Source organism: Trachypithecus francoisi, unplaced genomic scaffold (genome assembly GCF_009764315.1).
Source record: "Trachypithecus francoisi isolate TF-2019V2 unplaced genomic scaffold, Tfra_2.0 Lachesis_group7, whole genome shotgun sequence".
Lineage (NCBI taxonomy): Eukaryota > Metazoa > Chordata > Mammalia > Primates > Cercopithecidae > Trachypithecus > Trachypithecus francoisi.
In genome coordinates, this window is record NW_022681472.1 from 60,187,876 (window position 1) to 60,208,245 (window position 20,370).

Below are 20,370 nucleotides of genomic sequence, written 5' to 3' on the forward strand. Positions count from 1 at the left end.
AGCCTCAACTTTTCTCTCATCAAAACAAACCACTCTAGTGCCACTGTTCATAAACTCATCCCTAGTGATCTCTAAGTTCAAGGAAATAAAAAGAGTATCCATCTTATAAAACATTTAATAACCCCTTTTGGGCCAGGCTCGGTGGCTCACGCCTGTAATCCCAGGTCTTTGGGAGGCCCAGGAGAGAGGATCCCTTGAGTCCAGGAGTTGAGACCAGCCCGGGCAACACAGTGAGATTCTGTCTACCCTGCCCCCGCCCCCAGCAAAATTAGCCGGGTGTGCTGGCATGCACTGTAGTCCTAGCTACGTAGGAAACTAAAGCAGGAAAATCACTTGAGCCCAGGTGTTCAAGATTACTATGAGCTATGATTATACCACTGCACCCTAGTCTGGGTGACAGAGCAAAACGCCGTCTCTAAAAATGAATAAAAATAAATAACTCCTTTTGTAAATAATGCTTTATTAAAGTTGTTAGGTTGAAGAGAAGTGTACTTGTTTCAAACCAAGTTCTTATTAAAATATTATCTACAAAATGATGTATCAGTTCCCATTAGTATTTTATTGTAGTAGCTTATTTGATTTTGGTCAAGTTCTTTATAGCCTTGATATTCAAACATAAAAATTCAATTGCAAAAATCACAAGATACAATTTTGTGAATGTATCTTTGACATCCTTGGTAATTAGTAGATTAGGTGGCTCTTTAGAAAAGTATATGTTTTCAGTGAAAATTTCTTTTTCTTTTTTCTGAGACAGGATCTCACTCTGTCATCAAGGCTGGAGTGCAGTGGCACCATCTCGGCTCACTGCAACCTCAACCTCTCGGGCTCAGGTGATCCTCCCACCTGTGCCTCCCAAGTAGCTGGGACTACAGGCATGTGCCACTATGCCTGGCTAATTTTTTACTTTTTTGTAGAGATGGGGTCTCACATGTTGCCCAGGCTGGTATCAAATTCCTGAGCTTAAGCAGTCATCTTGCCTCAGCCTCCCTAAGTGCTAGGATTACAGGCGTGAGCTACTGTGCCCACCCAAAAATTGCTATATAACAGAAACACTAGTTTATTCTAACTATGGAACATATGTTATAAAGCCTTAGTTTCTGTTAAACTTTGGCCCTTTTAAACTATAACAAGCCTTGTCTTTTTACTGTCTATTAAAATCAAACAAAGTTGAAAATTATCAGGCCGGGCGCGGTGGCTCAAGCCTGTAATCCCAGCACTTTGGGAGGCCGAGACGGGCGGATCACAAGGTCAGGAGATCGAGACCATCCTGGCTAACACAGTGAAACCCTGTCTCTACTAAAAAATACAAAAATCTAGCCGGGCGAGGTGGTGGGCGCCTGTAGTCCCAGCTACTCGGGAGGCTGAGGCAGGAGAATGGCGTAAACCCAGGAGGCAGAGCTTGCAGTGAGCTGAGATCCGGCCACTGCACTCCCGCCCGGGCGACAGAGTGAGACTCCGTCTCAAAAAAAAAAAAAAAAAAAAAAAGAAAATTATCAGTTCAGGATATTACAGAAACATATTCTCTTCTCTTTTCTCTTCTCTTCTCTTCTCTCTCTCTTCACCTGCCTGTGCCTTCTCTCTCTCTCTCACACACACACACACATACACACATGGACTCTCTCTGTCCTGTTTCTGACTATGTATGCCACAGTTTTTCTTAAAACGAATGTGAGGGATATAATAGTATACTTCACTATATATTTTTTTAATTTCACACTGGGTCTTTTCCCTCTTAAATACTTGGAGAAGATATTACATAGGTTAACAAAAGTAATATATGGTCCTAGCCTTTAACCAGATTTTAACCAGATTTTACTCTAGGATAGAAAACACTTTTTTTTTGGAAGACCAAGATATTGAATTAGATATAAGAGTTCACCTCAATAGGTTAGTTTTCTAATTCCCATCCTTTAAGTAATGTTTAAAGATATTTCTGTTTCTTGATTCTTATTCTTTTTTATTACTTTATATATTAAACATTCATTATCAGAACCAAAATAAAACTTTCCCCAATACTGAGTCAAAAATTGATGTGTAAATAAGTCTTTTCATTCCTGCAAAACAGACTTCTTCCCTCATATTCCTCCTAGGTTTATGGGGACTAGCTAGATAGCCTGCTTCCAGATTCTTCACTTTCTAATCTACCTCTACCATACCCCAGAAATCGTGGAAAAATCCAAAGTCATTTCTTTAATTACTCCCAATTGCAGTATTAGTCTTGCAGTAGATTATTAATCAGCTCACATGCCTCAGTGATTCATTGATTGCTTTCTGGTGCACTGTCTGGAAAACTGATAATGATTTTTCTTTCTTTCAAAAGAATGCAAGAAGGAAATCTTTCTTTTCTTTATTTTTGTAATATAGATTTATATCAGTAATGATGAAATTAAGTAAAGTGAAATAAAGTATTTTTTAATTCAAAGCTAATGAAAATAGCAAGTCTTTTTAGAAAATTTAACCATTATTAGATAAACCTTATTATGAGAAAAGTTACAGGGCCACTCTTGAAATGGATACTATATTATTGGCCTTTTTTTATTTTTTTGGTAAAATTTTCCCACTTGTCTAATTTCTTTTTGAAAGCAACAGTAAAGTACAGAAGAATGTTTTCGTAAACTTCTCCCTTATGTTGTATGCCTACCTAAAGGCATACTTCCACTTGCAGGACAGCATAGTGTCTTAAATGAACCCACTGATTTCTCATGAATTTTTTTTCTGTGACCATGCAAACTTGCACCTTGTCTTTGACCGTAGAAATAAAATCATAAATCTGATTTTGCATATTTGCTGTAAGGTTGGCCCAGAGTAGCAAAGCACAAAATCAAGACCATGGTACTTGAAATTTTTTAAATCCTAAAAATATATTCCATTAGATGATATAATTTAATTATACTCTAAATGTTTTATCTAAAATGCATTTTCTGTCTTTTCCTTTTTACTCTTGTCCTCACTTTTAATGATCCATCGGCTGACAGTGTCTTTACATCCAAAATGCAAAGCAGACAAATGAGCATATCAGGGAAGAACATGACAAAAAGCACCAGCATCAGTGGAGACATGTGCTCACTGGAGAAGAATGATGGCAGCCAGTCTGACACTGCAGTGGGCGCCTTGGGCACCAGTGGCAAAAAGCGGCGCTCTAGCATTGGTGCCAAAATGGTAGCTATTGTTGGTCTGTCACGGAAAAGTCGCAGTGCTTCCCAGCTCAGCCAAACGGGTAGGAATTCTAATGTTACTTTTAACTTCATATTTGAGTTGTCACTACAAGATATATTTCTCTTCTCTTACTCGTTTTATTGCAGTAATATGTGGATGATGACATGTTCCAGAGGGAAAGGGCATTTTAAACTAGTTAACCTTTCTGAAATCAACAATGATGTTTTTTCCAGTGATCAATGAGCCTGCTTCAAAATGAACCTTGGCTAGCGTTCTTAAAATGTAGATAATGTCTTTCCTCCTCAGCGAAGAGTTATGCTGTGACACCCAATTGCCAGTTGCTGATCCTTTGTAAAGATAATCTGAAATGGGGGATATTTGCTTTTCTTTAGGTTCCTCAAGTTGGAACCAGCTAAATTAATTTCCATTCCCAGCAAGATACTGTGAAGATGATTCCTCATATTTTGTGTGAATAATACAGTTCCTGTATTGCTGACAACCCAACTTCCTTTTCAGTTTGTAAGCAACATTTGCCAGTAGTTATCAATTTTCTCACTGCAATTTTTATTTCCCTGTTAAAACTTCAAACAGCAATATTCTCCAGCAGCAGGGATGGAGGAATTTTCTGCTGACAGTGAAGATATTCAAAGCTTTGCTACTTTAAAATTCAGTTGCTAAATCACATCTGCAAAAACAAATTATAGACAACACTCCTACTCAGAAAAGCCACTGTTGGCAATTAAGAAATTTGTGAATCAGAGCGATGTCTTTTTTTCAAATGGGTGTTGATAATTAAACATTAAATCCTTGGTATCTTGGAAATAATAGCATATCTTCTACTTAACAAACAAATGCATGTAATATGGTGTTTCTGTTATTGCAAAATAAATTATAGGCAGCTGGATTAAATCTAATTTATGCTTGACTACTAGGACTCTCATACATAGAAGTCAGATATAAATCTACAGCACAAAATAATTTAAGGTTACTTTAATTATTGGACCCGGCTAATCTTGATTTTTACAAACTATAATTGTAATTTTGGGAATTTAGTCTTATTTAACAATATTATGTTGAAATAATTATTTGGTGGTATTTTTTATATTCTGGTTGTAACTAAAGATATTTAAAGTGATGTTTGTTATAGGATTTTTTATTGTTTTAAAATGCTATTTTGCATTTTAATGTATAAGTAGAAGTTTAATTTATGGACAGTGAACATACAGATCATACTTTAGTGACTTTTAAAATTGTTAATATTTATACATAATTAACTATGTTGTGCTAATATGATACATGTTGGCCTTTTGAAATTGAGATTTTTTTATACTTCTCTAATAGAAGTTCATTATATTTTTTTCTTTAAAACTTACAAACATCTGTCAATCTAAAATTTCTCTAAAAAATAAAGTCTACTAATGTTTTTTAAATTAGGAACCTCAAATGGACGTTAATAAGACTACAATTTAGAAAATATATGAAACTAAATAATTAATTCCATTCATTCAGGGTTGTTATGTATAAATATTGCGCACTTACCGTGTGCCAGACACATGAAGAAAAAAGATGAATAGGAAATCATTTATAACCCAAGTTGCTTACAGTCTAATAGAGGACAGATACTTAAACAGATTGCTTCAAGGTCATACACCAGTGGTGAATCTAGAATTACGTAGAAGGTACACTGGATGCTCAGAGGAAGGCCACTTGACTCAACCTGGAATTCCAGGAATGAATTCCTGGAGATGATACCTAATCAGAGATACCATCTCAGTGACTCGAGTGGCTGCTAACCAGGTAAAAGACAATTAGAAAGGTGTTCTAGATAGAAACCGTAAGAAACAAGGCATAGATCCATGATATGTGCAGGAATGATAAGCAGTTACATAATTTTAACATAAAATATTGGACTGAATAGCTAGAGATGAGGCTAGTAGATAAATAGAGACCAGGTCATAGAGCATCTCAGATCACAGTTATAGATGATAGGAAGTTTTAAAAGGTTCTCAGTAGAGGATTGATATGGTCATATTTGTATGTACTTTATGTATAGTTTTTAGCCCATTCAGGCTGCCATTTGTTTATGTAACAAATAATTTTTGTATACCTATCATTTGCCAGGGACTATCCTGAAGAAAACAGAGACAGAAATCCTTCTTATCTTGGAGCTTATATTCTAGTGGGGCTACAATAAAGAGGTAAACTTAAGTCCACACCTGGAAAAGAGCATTTAAGGATGAATTAATGGAGAAGTACAATAATTCAGACAAAAGATAAGATCCTAAACTAAGCCAGTTGTAATAAAGATAGAGAGGGGATGATAGATTCAGGGAATTTTTAAAGAGCAAAATTAGTAGTCAGTTACCTGATTAAGTGACTAATTGGATATGAGGAGGTGAAGGAGAGAAAATTCTAAGATGACTCCCATATTTCTGACTTGCATCACTGAGTGGATGGTAGTGCCATTAATGGATATTGGAAATATAAGAGGAGTGGTTGGGGCATGGTGACTGATGCCTATAATCACAGCCCTTTGGGATGCCAAAGCAGGCAGATCAGTTGAGGTCAGGAATTCGAGACCAGCCTGGGCAACATGGCAAAACCCCATCTCTACAAAAATATAATTAGCCCTTCGTGATGACTCATGCCTGTAGTCCCAGCTACACTGGAGGCTGAGGCATGAGATCGCTTCAACCCGGGAGGCAGAGGTTACAGTGAGCCGAGATTGGCTGCTGCCCTCCGGCCTGGGTGACAGAGCAAGACTCTGTCTTGCACTCCCCCACACACACACACAAAAAAAAAAAAAGAGAGAGAGAGATGTTGGGGAAAGAGGAAGAGAATGAATCTTTGATTTAGGAAATTTTGAATTTGTGATATCTGTGAAAATTTCCAAGTGGAAATGTCTAGAACATTTAAATAAACACTTTTGAAGCTTGTGTCAGGACCAGGGACATAAATATGAGAGTTACAAAGTTTAGATAATACTTAAATTCATGAATATGGCTGAAATTGCCCAAGAAGAATGATACAGATAAAATAGCAGTAGGCCAAGACAATGCCCTGTGGAAGATAAGCATTTTAGAATTGTGTGGAGGAAAAGTCCAAGAAGAAGAAGAAGGAACAATCACAAAGAAAAGACCAAAATTATGACAGAATAGTATCACAGAAGTTAAGATGTAGAATATTTCAAACACAGAAGGGTCAGCATTTCTAAACGACCAATTTCATGTCTTTACATTTTTGGCATAACTATCCCATATATCTTTCTTTGATAGTATTTGTATTACAAAATTATAGATCTATTGACCATACATTGAGATTCTGTAACAATACCGATTTGGTTTTCATGTATGAGTAGTTATAGGTTTTTATCTCAAAAACCTTGACATGTTGGCAGATTTAAGAAATGTAGTCTTGTTTTTTGTTATATCATAAAGTTCATTCCTATATATTACATAGCAAACGATAAAGTCTCTTTGTCATTGTGTTCATTACTATTCGGTGATATTATAATGGGTACATTTTTAATAGTTCTTAAAATTTGCAGTTATTCATACCTACTCACCTAATAGACTTGACCTGCTGACAATAGAATTCAGATTATCTCTCATTTTAAAGCCCAAGTTTAACTGTAGCATAGCCAAAAATTACTGGACTTCAAACTTTCAATGGATTTCTAAGTTCTGTATTTGTGTGTATATGTATATGTGTTTAAAATAAGATTTTAATTATGCTTTATTTTCTTAAGAAAAAACTGGAATCATAAGCCCCAAAAGTATGTGAAACAAATCTTCAAATTTCAGTATTTGAGCGTATGATCTAGTAGCTTAGATATTAAATTATCAAAAGTAATTATCTACAGCAATGAACTAGTTTTATAATGCTGTATCTTATAATAGCTTCTTTCTTCAGACATAAATATATAAGATGTATTGAGTAACTTGCCTGAAACAAATAAATTCTTTGTGTGTTTTCCACTAGTATGTTTGTATTTTCAAAGATTTGTTTAGTATTCTCTTTGTTTTCCTGGTCTCTGTGTGAAGATCTATATGTAATTAAGTTAAAGAGTCATTATGTCATGAATGATATATCATAATGATTTCAATTTTTTGAGATGGTATTTACTTTTGTAAAAATAAATATTATTGTACCATCATGGATTTCAAGATCAGACAAGACAACTTACCAACTTACCTCCCTTCTGAAGAGTAGAAACTCAGCAAAACGGGGTCTTCCTAAAGAATAGTGAAATGATTCTGGATGATATCACAGTAATTATATGTAAATAATAATTGGCAAAGGAGAAACCTTTTATAAAGGTATGTTGACCAACACACATAGTGGCTAAGTTATACCTCTCTTCTGTCACACTATTTGTACGTTCCATTGCCTGTTAATTGGAAGCTCATCTTTTAAATCACTGTTTCTAAAGAATTGAGTATGACTTGATAGGCATCATAACCTAGTAGAGAGCATATAGAGGGAATAAGGAGACTTGAAATCTATTGCTTACTCTGGGTTATATATTAAATATGGACTCTTTAAAAACTTACCCAGCAGATCTGAGTCATATTATGTCTGTCTGACTGATGGAATTGACATGTGCTATCCTAACAGCATTTCTGTAAAGATAATATTTTTAAATGTATGAAAAGTACATTGAAAACTTAATATCACATGGTATATATAAGACATCAGTAGCCAATTTGTCCTCATGGGGGAATCAAGAATTCTGTTTTAGACATGATTTTGATTTTGAGATGTCCATTAGACATCTAAGTACAGTTATTACATGATTAATTGCATAGATTAATTCAGAGCCCAGTAGATCAAAGCAAAGGGTGTAATTTAGGAGTAATCCACAGGTAGCATTTGAAGCCATGGAACTGGATAAGATTATTTATGGTAACTTCAATCAAAAAGAAAACCAAAGACTGACCCCTAAGACATTCTACCATTTAGAGGTCAGGAAGAGGAAGAAAATTCATCAAAGACTTAAGAGAAAGCAACCATTAAAGGAAACGTAAAAAAGGATATCTTAGAAACCAAATGAAGGAAATATTTTAAGAAACAGGACATGATCAACTGTGGCAGGGGCTCTGACAGGTCAAGTAGGATGAAGACTGATAATTTACCATTGGATTTGGCAAGATGGAGAAATTTGGTAAATCTTGACAAACCTTGCAGTGGAGGACAAAGCCTGATGGGAGCTTGTAAAGAAAATGAAGAAGTGAGTCAGAATCAGTGAGAATAAAAATATGAACACCTAACGCTTTTTAAGCACTTATTATGTGCTAGACACAGTTCAAAGCCTTTACATGTGAATCATTTAAACCTCACAACAAAGTTATGAAGGAGGAATGAGTTATTATCTCCATTCGATAGATGGGGGAAAAATGTAGGGAGACAGGAAATAAATTTCCCCAATTTACCCAGCTAATGTCATGGGTAGAAGTTGGAATTTGAATCCAAACAATCTGGATCTGGAGACTTCACTTTTAATTTTTCTATTACAGTCTAGAATAGCACTGTTCAATAGAACCTTTGGCAGTGATGGCAATCTATATCTGCACTGTCCTGTGCAATATGGTAGCACTAGTCACATGTGGCCACTGAACACTTGAAATGTGGCTAGGGTAAGTTAACTGACTTTTTAATTTTTACATTTTTAATTAGATTATTTTAAATTTCAATAGACACATGTGACTAGTGATTACTGTACTGGACAGCACAGTTAAAAACACTTCTTTCTAGGATTTTTTTAAACAAATAAGAAATAGAAATTCTAAAATGGAACTATAACTTGGGGGAGAGATAATCAAAGAAGAGCTTTGTTTTTTTAATAAGAGGGACTTACCTGTGGGAACAATTGGGTAGGTGAGATCCAGAACTTAAGTGGAGATCATTGGTTGTAACCTGTGGTCACTCAGGCATCTATGCTCTTTTCATCTTGTAATAATTTATAAGTTCACACAGTACTTTGAAGTAACTCTTGTTATAACATTTAGCAACTGTAATCATTTAGTCATCTATCTCTTGGTTAAACTGTTTTTCTTGTTTAGTTTCTTCTTCTCAGTGTCTGGTGTTATATCACATATGGTGATCCTCAGTGAAAGGCCCATGAACTCCATGAGGCTACATGATTCACTTCACTGGGGAATGGAAAGAAATAGTAGAACTTACTTTTAATTTTTAATCTAAAAAACAAAAAAGAAATTAAACTTTACAAATATTTAATATATGGCTTCACCTAGAATTCTCACTCTAAATGCGAGATGGTCTCATGCGTTTCTGAGGGTGTTAGTTTTAACTAAACTAATAATGAGAAAATAGGAAAGTGGCTTAAAAAGGTTATAGCGATGAAACTGTGGTTTGAATATAATACCAAGTTTGCAACTTTTACTCCTAGTTAAGTTCTTCATTAGCCCCCAGTGAAGACAATACAACACTTTAAGATCTGACAAGAAGTTTACCAAGAAATTCTAAGTTATCAAAAAGATTAATAAAATATGGATTTATACCTACTATTATTAACAATAAACCTTACCCTAGGTTTACACTTTACATGGCCTATGGTGTGTCTCTGTGATGTTTCTTTTTCAACTGTGACATAATTAAAACTAAATATGAGAAAACTGAACTTGGAAGCAAACTTTCAAAATACTGTATTTACCTAACATACATTACCTGCTGTAATATATACAAACCCTGAAAACTTAATACAAAAGTTCATTTATTGATCAAATATCAGTCCAAAGTAGATATTTCCAGTCGCCTTTTCTGTAGTCATGCAGGGCTCAAGACTTCTTTCATCTTGTGGGCTTTCCCTCTTAGAAGGCCTTAGAGCCCTTTCTCTTCAGCCAGTACATGGGAAGTTTTTACGGACAGGAATTGGAAATGGTAACATCACTTCTGCTTCTATTCCATTGGCTGCTTAGTTACAAAGCTGATGCTGGAAAATGGAACGTTGGGAAATATAGCCTTAGAGAATGCCCAGGAAAAAGAGCAAACAGGTTTGATAAGCAAACTACAATCTAATACTGCCACATAGCATTAAGCCACTGTTTTCAGAAATTATAAGGCATTTTACTTCAAATATTTTTCCTAAGAGCATAAGACTTATTTTATTATTTCAAATAACTATTTGCAAATATTTATTTAATTTTAATCACCTTTTAAAATATCTACATATATTTTATGTATTGTAAAAGTATAGTAGGATATGTGTATCATTTATAAATAATTTCTTACAGAACTAGAAGTGAGATTTTTAGAGGTTTAAAACTACTGACCTAGTATGTAATAGCGCTAAGTGGATGTTTGCTAAGGAAACATAGAAAAACTCAATTGCTAGCCAACTCACTGTAATCCTGGATCCATCCTTCCTAATGCTTACTTTTTTTGGACAGCATTCAGACCAGGTTATACAGAAAGTGACTTGATGTATGCCCTATTAATATACAAGCCTACATTAAATACAATAATATCTGTGGAAACAACTAAGTAATAAGAATAAAAGAGATGTTAAGTAATAGTATTATCTTTTCACATCATCACAAATCTCAAACTAACCCTATAGGATATGGCATGTTAGTGTAGGATTCTAACAATGTGCTTTTACCACTAAATTTAGGCATATTTCTTGCCTTTAAAATTATAACTATGTTTTAGCTCTTATAATACTATCATTCATTATTTTAAAATATTGACTCATGCTACTCTATGTTATTTACTAACTTCAGGTGGCTCAAGTATTGTAGGTGAGGTAAACATAACATTTTCTGGAAGTGAAAGCTGGTGTTAATATATCATAAATTGTGTTAAGGTACTTATGCAGCATCTAGGCTCAGCATGTAGCTAAGAAAGATAGCAGTTTCATTGTTCATGGAAACAAATTTAGTATTTCTTAAATTTGAATTGGATTTCATATTATTTCTTCTAAAAAACATATTTTTAAAATACTTTTAATTGTAGTAAAATACACATGACATAAAGTTTACCTGTTAACGATTTTAAGTGTACAGTTAAGTGTTATTAAATATGTTTATTATGTTGTGCAACCATCACCACAATCTATCTCCACAATTATTTTCGGTTGCAAAACTTAAACTATGTATCCATTAAGCAATAACTCTTCATTCTCCCCTCTTCCCAGCCCTTGGTAACCACCATTTTACTTTGTCTTTGTGAATTTGACTGCTCTAGATATTTCTACCCATCAGAAGTTGCTTCTTTTTTAAGGCTGAATAATATTCCATTATGTATATGTACATGTATACACCACATTTTGTTTATCCATTCATCTGTCAGTAGGCACTTGGGTTCCTTCACCTTCTGGCTATTGTGAATAATGCTACTTTGAATACGGGTGTACAAATATTTCTAACAGGCCCTCCTTTCAATTATTTTGGGGATATACGCAGAAGTGGAATTGCTGGATCGTATGATAATTTAATTTTTGTTTTTTGAGGAACTGCTATACTGGTTTTCTAATTATTACTATTGTTATTATTATTGTTATACTTTAAATTCTAGGGTACATGTGCACAACGTGCAGGTTTGTTACACAGGAATACATGTGCCATATTAGTTTGCTGCACCCATCAACTTGTCATTTACATTAGATATTTCTCCTAACGCTATCCCTCCCCCAGCCTCCCACCCCCTAACAGGCCCCAGTGTATGATGTTCCCCTCCTTGTGTCCATGTGTTCTTATTGTTCAGCTCCCACTTATGAGTGAGAACATGCGGTATTTGGTTTTCTGTCCTTGTGATATTTTGCTGAGAAGGATGGTTTCCAGCTTCATCCATGTCCCTGCAAAGGACATGAGCTCATCCTTTTTTATGGCTGCATAGTATTCCATGGCGTATATGTGCCATATTTTCTTTATCCAGTCTATCACTGATGACATTTGGGTTGGTTCCAGGTCTTTGCTATTGTGAATAGTGCTGCAACAAATATACGTGTGTATGGGTCTTTATAGCAGCATGATTTATAATCCTTTGGGTATACACCCAGTCATGGATTGCTGGGTCAAATGGTATTTCTAGTTCTAGATCCTTCAGGAATCGCCACACTGTCTTCCACAATGGTCGAACTAATTTACATTCCTACCAACAGTGTAAAAGCATTCCTATTTCTCCACATACTCTCCAGCATTTGTTGTTTCCTGACTTTTTAATGATCACCATTCTAACTGGTCTGAGATGGTATCTCTTTGTGGTTTTGATTTGCATTTCTCTGATGACCAGTGATGATGAGCATTTTTTCATGTGTCTGTTGGCTGCATAAATGTCTTCTTTTGAGAGGTGTCTGTTCATATCCTTTGCCCACTTTTTGATGGAGTTGTTTGGTTTTTTTTCTTTTTTCTTATAAATTTGTTTAAGTTCTTTGTAGATTCTGGATATTAAACCCTTTGTCAGATGGATAGATTGCAAAAATCTTCTCCCATTCTGTAGGTTGTCTGTTCACTCTGATGATAGGCTCTTTTGCTATGCAGAAGCTCTTTAGTTTAATTAGATTCCATTTGTCTATTTTGCCTTTTGTTGCCATTGCTTTTGGTGTTTTAGTCATGAAGTCTTTGCCCATGCCTATGTCCTGAATGGTATTGCCTAGGTTTTCTTCTATGGTTTTTATGGTTTAGGTCTTACATTTAAGTCTTTAATCCATCTTGAGTTAATTTTTGTATAAGGTGTAAGGGAGGGATCCAGTTTCAGCTTTCTACATATGGCTAGCCAGTTTTCCCAGCACATTTTATTAAATAAGGAATCCTTTTTCCATTGCTTGCTTTTGTCAGGTTTGTCAAAGATGAGATGGTTGTAGATGTGTGGTGTTAATTCTGAAGCCTCTATTCTGTTCTGTTTGTCTATATATTTGTTTTGGTACCAGTACCATGCTGTTTTGGTTACTGTAACCTTGTAGTATAGTTTGAAGTCAGGTAGTATGATGCCTCCAGCTTTATTCTTTTTGCTTAGGATTATCTTGGCTATGCGGGCTCTTTTTTGGTTCCACATGAACTTTAAAGTAGTTTTTTCCAATTCTGTGAAGAAAGTCAATGGTAGCTTGATGGGGATAGCATTGAATCTATAAATTATCTTGGGTAGGCCATAGAAGCTGTTTTTTTTTCATAGAAGCTGTACAAGTTTATATTCCTCCCAGTAGTGCACAAGAGTTCTAATTTCTGCAGATCCTTGCCAACACTTAATGTTTTTTGTTTTGGGGGGGTTTCCAATAATAGCCATTCTAATGAGTATGAGGGTGGTATCTCATTGTGGTTTGGATTTGCATTTCCCTAATGATTAGTGGTATTGAGCATCTTTTCATATGCTCATAGGTCATTTGTATATCTTCTTTAGACAACTGTTTATTGGAGACCTTTGCCCATTTCTTAATCAGGTTTCGGGGAGGTTTTGTTGAGTTAAAAATAAACTTTTTTAAAATAGAAAATTATAAGCAGGTTTTTTCAATCTTAGGAGTCATCTGGCTGGGCACAGTGGCTCACGCCTGGAATCCCAGCAGTTTGGGAGGCCAAGGAAGGCGGATCACCTGAGGTCAGGAGTGCAAGAGCAGCCTGGCCAACATGGTGAAACCCCGTCTCTACTAAAAATACAAAAAGTAGCTGGGCATGGTGGCAGGCACCTGTAATCCCAGCTACTTGGGAGACAGAGGCAGGAGTATTGCTTGAACCTGGGAAGCGGAGGTTGCAGTGAGCCGAGATGGTGCTACTGCACTCCAGCTTGGGTGACAGAACAAGGCTCCATCTAAGAAAAAAAAAAAGAAAAAAGAAGAATCATCTGTGTATTAACAATAACATGTATTATAACTTATTTGCACTTGTTCAAATCCCATCAGACTATAAATTTTTTGAAAGAAGCAGCTATATCTCATTCATTTGTACATCTCTGGTACCTAAGATAATAGTTGATATCTACAAAATACTCAGTATTTGTTGGAATGCATGTATGAATAAATGAGTGAACAAATGAATGAATAACAATTTAATTAATCTCTTACAGAGAAGGTAACTTAAAACTGTGTTCCTCAAATTATTAAACTGATACATTGATGTTTTGAAGCTATAAATGATCATATGGATATATGTCAAGTGTTTCTTATTTATCATCTCATATTCTAGTGTTTCATTATTGTTTATGGAAATAATAAGTAGAACTCTTTAAAGCTTTTGTTAAGGAATACTTACATCTACAGCTACAAATGCAAATTATCTTGAATTATCCCTTTCCAAACATGAAGGTTGCAGTCATAATCAAATTATTAATAATTTGCTAATGTTTTCTTATGGTATTTTAATCATTTCCCTAAGCCACAAATTTTATTCATACATTTTTTCATTAAATAAACATTTTTATCAACTACACTATTTGTAAGACTCATTTTAGTGGATGCTATGGAAGACAACTTGACAAAACATTGTCCCTACTATCTCATAGCTTCTCTATTCTTAGGATCTTAAAATCTACTAGAGGAAATGAGTTGTTGGCTTGAGTAAACGTAAAACAAGGTGGAACATGATGAGGATTAGCAAGATTCTGTAAGGGAGTGTGGCAGAATGGAGAAAACATAAATTTTAGAGTTCAAGCAGGCCTGAATTCAGGTCCCAATTCTGCCACATGGGCAAGTTACTTAATTTCTCTGAATCTCTATTTCCTCAGCTTTAAAAATTATGGGCTCTATCATCCTACTTCATGAGGTTGTTATGAGCACTTATACTAAGCACTTATAACTTTGTCTAACATATACTGTTTCTACTAAATGACAGCTGTTATTATTAATATTATTGTTAACATAAGTTTAGCTGTTATCATTAATATTATTATATTATCATTAATGTAATAGTGGAAATGATTCCTTCCAGCATTGTTGCCAGGGTACCAGTTGATCTTAACCTTGAAGTGTGGATAATGTTTACATTGTGAAGATGCTGAGAATATGGCCTGGATATTTTGGACATGGGAAATATTAGACTCAGAGATATGGAAAGGTATCTTATGTATGAGCAGGCAGAGAGTATTTGACACATAGTGATAAATGAGACTAGCAATAGAGATTGAGGCTGGATTACAAATCATGTTTGTTGAAGGAGTTAGAGCCATAGGGCTGGCAATAGGGATCTATTGTAGAATTTCAAGCAGGGTCATGACAACATAAATTAGAAATATTTTGTCAATAAGAAAGACTAGAGATCAAGAATAAGAGACTTTTTTAAAATTAGAGTAGAAATGAGGAGGGCATGATCTATGGTGTATTCGTTTCCTATTGAGACCATAACACATTATCATTAACTTAGCAACTTAAAACAATGCACATTTACCGTGCCATCCTAAAACAAGGTGAGCTCTACTGGCTTCTCTGCTCTGTGTCTCACAAGACCAAAATCAAGGTGTCATCCATGCTCGGATTTTATCTTAAGACCCAAGGCAAGACTCCATTTCCGAGGTCATTCAGTTGTTGGTTGGAGCTCAGTTCCTTGTGGTTGTGGACCTCAGGTTCCCATTTTCCTGGACACATGACCTCCTTCATCTTCAAGCTGACAAAGGCACATTGAATCCTGCTTGTGCATTTAATCTCTCTGCCTTATCCCTTCTGCCTTCCAGTCAGAGAAGGTTCCCTGCTTTTAAGGGCTTATGTAATTAGATTGGGCCCACTCAGGTGATCTAGGAAAATCTCCCTATTTTAAGGTTCATAACCTTAATTACATTTGAAAAGGTCCTTTTGCTATGTAATGTGGCATATTCCCAGAGTCCAGGGTGCAGTGCATGGACATCTTTGGGGGACCATTCTGTCTACCAGAAATGATAGTATTAGATGAAACGGTAAAGAGATTCAAGAAATACTGTAGACATATTTTTGAAGTTATTATTTACATCCTGTGTGCTTCCTGGGAGTCAATGCAAATAGAAATAAACGTTAATTTTCATAACTTACCTTCCTTGACCAAAGAGCACCCACCAGTTATTAAGATTTAAGCTTTTTTTCTAATATAAAATTTAGAAGGGAATTTATCAGTCATTAAAAAACATAATTAGCAATACCATGAATTTGTTGTTTAATTTTCACAACTTGAGATGTAACTATTGTCATAACCATTTTACACATCAGGAAACTAAGATGCAGTTTCATGGTTGACAGATAAAGCTCTAAAGCTGGTATTCTTTATATGACCCCCATTATTGCTGACAGTGTATTTTTATAATTAGCTTTTTTCATATTATTGGGGGGGGAATCTTTCTTTTCAAAATAAAAATTCCTCAGGAAAGTACTTTTAATTTAGTATAAGCTTTATTTAATTTAACTGGACATATTTTAAGATGTAAATAGCCAACAGGGATTGTCCATGTTAGTAATCAGTAAAGGAGTGGTAATTGTAAATAAACCATAAAGAATTTAATTCTGAGCCAAGAAACACATACAAGAAAAAGAAGTCTTTAATTTCATTAAAATTTATAAGTGCCTTAAGGTTTTTGGGCATCAGAGTATAAACAGAAATGCAATTTTAAGGCCATTTTAAATGAAATCCCCATACATTCTGAATTGGTATGTGGGGCTGCTAGATGCTATTTACTCAATTGAGTCCTTTCCGTGTTACCTACTAGAAAGACTTCCAAAGACACAGTTGCAGTTATTTGCTAGAAATATAATAAAATCCTAGCTAAGCAATAATGATACTAGGAGCAATGATATCAGGAGTATGGAAAAAGATAAGACTCTTGGCTCATTGTCCCTTTGGGCTTTGAAAACTATCTGGCATTGCAGACTTCATAGAATGAAAAGCACTAAGATGAATCCATCTTCCCTCTTTGATGCAGCTCTAAGTGGACAGATTCTTCTAATATTATTCTTGGATGAAGTGGTTTTTTTTTAACTGATACTCTATTATTCACTGCCATATAAACATTTAATATAACATATTATTATTCAGTAAATATTTGTTGAACTTCCACTAAGTGACAAACAACATGGTATGTGCCAACTAGGGTCTTCCTCATATGGTATCTCTGTTCCAATGGGAAAGACAGGCCTTAACAAATACATAAAGTAATAATTAGTCAACATTACAAAGCTTGCCTTGATGAAAAGTGCCAATGATATATGAGTGTATTGCAGACGATACTAAACTACTATGTCTCATCTTTCTATCCACAAAGACAAATGACCTTTTGATTTAAAATCAGCTGTATAGGATCTGAATTTGTATACTGTGCATACCATGAGGAAGAGAGGCAATAGTTTCTAATGTAACCTAGGATGTGCTTGGGACTAATACAGTGGAAAAGTAGAATCTAGTGTATTTCTCTTAGGCATTAAAGTTTGGTGCTAACATAAGAATGTAATTTCTGTAGCTTTTAATCCAAAGATTTAAAAGGGTGGTTTTGGTTTTGATCTTGTAATGTGAGGAATTTATTGCTTTTTACTTGAAACTTCATAATAGCTTAGAAAGTGAGAGTAGGATATGAGAGCTGATACAGAAGTATGAGTTGAGATGAGGAAATGTTCTGATGAAGAAACTGATAGTGAGGCAACATGTAATATAGAAGTATAAGAAAGAATAGAAAGAATACCACAGAGAGCCTCCAGGAAAGGCACTGTGCTCATAACTGAGGTACTGAGGAATTTTACTTCACCACCTTTCACCCAAATCCTCCTTTCCAAAGGAAATACAGTAGCCCAAAGGTAGGGGAACAGCAGCCACCCACCTCTTATCAAATCATTTCCAGTCCCATTGACATTTGAAGTATCTCAATTTCTTGTCTCTTTTTGTCTTCCTTTTCCTACTGCCAGCAGTCATTTTATCCTGGAATTAGAGCCATCTGTGTAAAAGAAACGATAAGTGACCGAAGTTTTCTCCTTTGCTCTCAGTCAGAATTCCTCTTCATTTAACCAGTCAGTTGTGAAGTTATCTTACTGGAAGCACTAGTTTGATAAAATTCTGCTTCAATACATTAAAATAGATTTCTGTTTAAAAAAAATACACAGATTATTTAAGAACTCTGCATTCATTTGATTTATTTCATTTGGAAAGTTTTTTTCCAGAAAAAGGACAAAAATGTTTTTTACACAAGTGAAAATACCTGTATTTTTAAAATAAAAATAATAAATTTAATTAACGAACAATGAAAGATATGCCATTTCAACTATTCACTATAGCAAACACATGAAATCAACCCAAATGCCCATCAATGATAGATTGGATTAAAAAAAAAATGTGGTACATATATACCATGGAATTCTATGCAGCCACAAAAAAAAATGAGATCATGTTCTTTTCAGGGATGTGGATGGAGCTGGAGGCCGTTATCCTTAGCAAACTAATGCAGGAACAGAAAACCAAATACCACATGTTCTTACTGACAAGTGGAAGCTAAATGGTGCGGACTCATGGACACATAGAGGGGAACAACACACTCTGGCATCTTTGGGAGGGCAGAGGTTGGGAGGTGGGAGAGAAGCACGAAATGTAACTGATGGATACTAGGCTTAATACCTGGGTGATGAAATAATCTGTACAACCAACCCCCATGACACACGTTGACCTAACAAACCTGCAAATCCTGTGCACGTACCCCTGAACTTAACATAACAGTTAAAAAAAGATATGGCATTTCAGATAACTAAATACATGTGACTATATGTTCGAAAGTTCACTTCTTATTTCTAACTGAAATGGTAAACTGGAGTTTATTTCCTTTCTCAAGGAAGAATAATATTCTTTTCTTCCAAATTATACAGTACAGTGCACAATTTTAAAGCAATGCAGAATCCTCTATAAACTGTGTTCTAGGATTAATCCTACTAACTGTCAAATCTTTTTATGTTTTATTGTGATGAAGACCAAGTGGTTTGCATTATTTGTATATTTGAATACACTTTCATATATTTAACTATGAATTAGCCTTCTTATTCTGAGTTATCCAATCTCAATCACAATAAAATTCCCTCACAGATTTTACATACTGGGTTATTCCTCTTTTTAATCATTTTAAGTACATTTATTATTCCTTAGACTTACTCCTTAGATGCATATTTATTTTGCATTTATCTTAATGTGTAGAAACTTAAAGTGGGAAAAATTGTAACATCTCATATAAAGATACTTTTTTCTGGTTTTTTTTTTTTTTTTTTTTGAGACGGAGTCTAGCTCTGTCGCCCAGGCTGGAGTGCAGTGGCGCGATCTCGGCTCACTGCAAGCTCCGCCTCCCGGGTTCACGCCATTCTCCTGCCTCAGCCTCCCGAGTAGCTGGGACTACAGGCGCCCGCCATCTCGCCCGGCTAGTTTTTTGTATTTTGTTTTAGTAGAGACGGGGTTTCACCGTGTAGACCAGGATGGTCTCGATCTCCTGACCTCGTGATCCACCCGTCTCGGCCTCCCAAAGTGCTGGGATTACAGGCTTGAGCCACCGCGCCCGGCCTTCTGTTTTTTTTTTTTAATGGAATATTCGTGTGTGTCAATGAAACCTTATGCTGACTCTGTACCTCATTTTGAATAAGAGAACTATGTAAATTCTTTTAGTTTTAATCTGCTGTATCTTTTTGGTCCTTTATGATTGTTCCATCAGTCTTTATCTATCCTTGGTATAAACTGCTTTTTTTCTTAAAATAGTCCACATTAAGTTTTATCCTATTTTCAGTGAAACATTTAAATATACAAAGGTTAGTTTAGATTCCATTTTTCTCAAATATTGCTTAAAATTTTAAATAGAATATCAGACTAGCACTAAGCACTTAGATTTTTTAAAAGTATACAAATTTCTAAATATCCATTCAATTATGATTAACTGTGTTTCTATTAAAGAAAAATGGTGTTGTGCAGGCACTATGGAAAATTTAAAAATTACACAAATTATATAAAAGTTAAACAAATCATAGACCTACACTCAGAAAGCTTAAAATCTATTAGGGAAGAGATGTTAGATAGCCTATCAGTAGCACAAAATGCTGTAAGATTTCAGAAAGATCACTTCTTACTGGAATAGTATTTTGGATGGCTTCTTGAGGGTTTGTAATTTGAGCCAGACTTCAAAGAATAAATCATATTTCAATGAAATGAGATAGGAATGCACATCAATCATAGGGAACTTCAGAAGTGTAGAGTAAGTTCAGAAAAACATTTAGTATGCAGCAGAGAAAGACAAATGATCTAATTTGACGAAAGTATTGGTTTCCAAACTTTTTATTTAAGCAATTGGAACCCATTT

The 20,370-nt window shown here is 35.0% G+C and overlaps 1 protein-coding gene across 9 annotated transcripts in view; it reads left to right on the top strand.

Moving 5' to 3' along the window:
- RIMS2 (regulating synaptic membrane exocytosis 2) overlaps positions 1–20,370 on the top strand; it is a 586,897-nt gene that overhangs the window by 470,663 nt on the left and 95,864 nt on the right. For 4 of the 9 annotated variants that reach the window (XM_033203206.1, XM_033203203.1, XM_033203204.1 and 1 more), the window contains one exon: positions 2,976–3,217. The exons of the other annotated variants lie outside the window; for them this stretch is intronic. In XM_033203206.1, the coding sequence (XP_033059097.1) occupies positions 2,976–3,217 (242 nt within the window). The remainder of the gene's footprint in view (positions 1–2,975; positions 3,218–20,370) is intronic. 9 annotated transcript variants of the gene reach the window in all.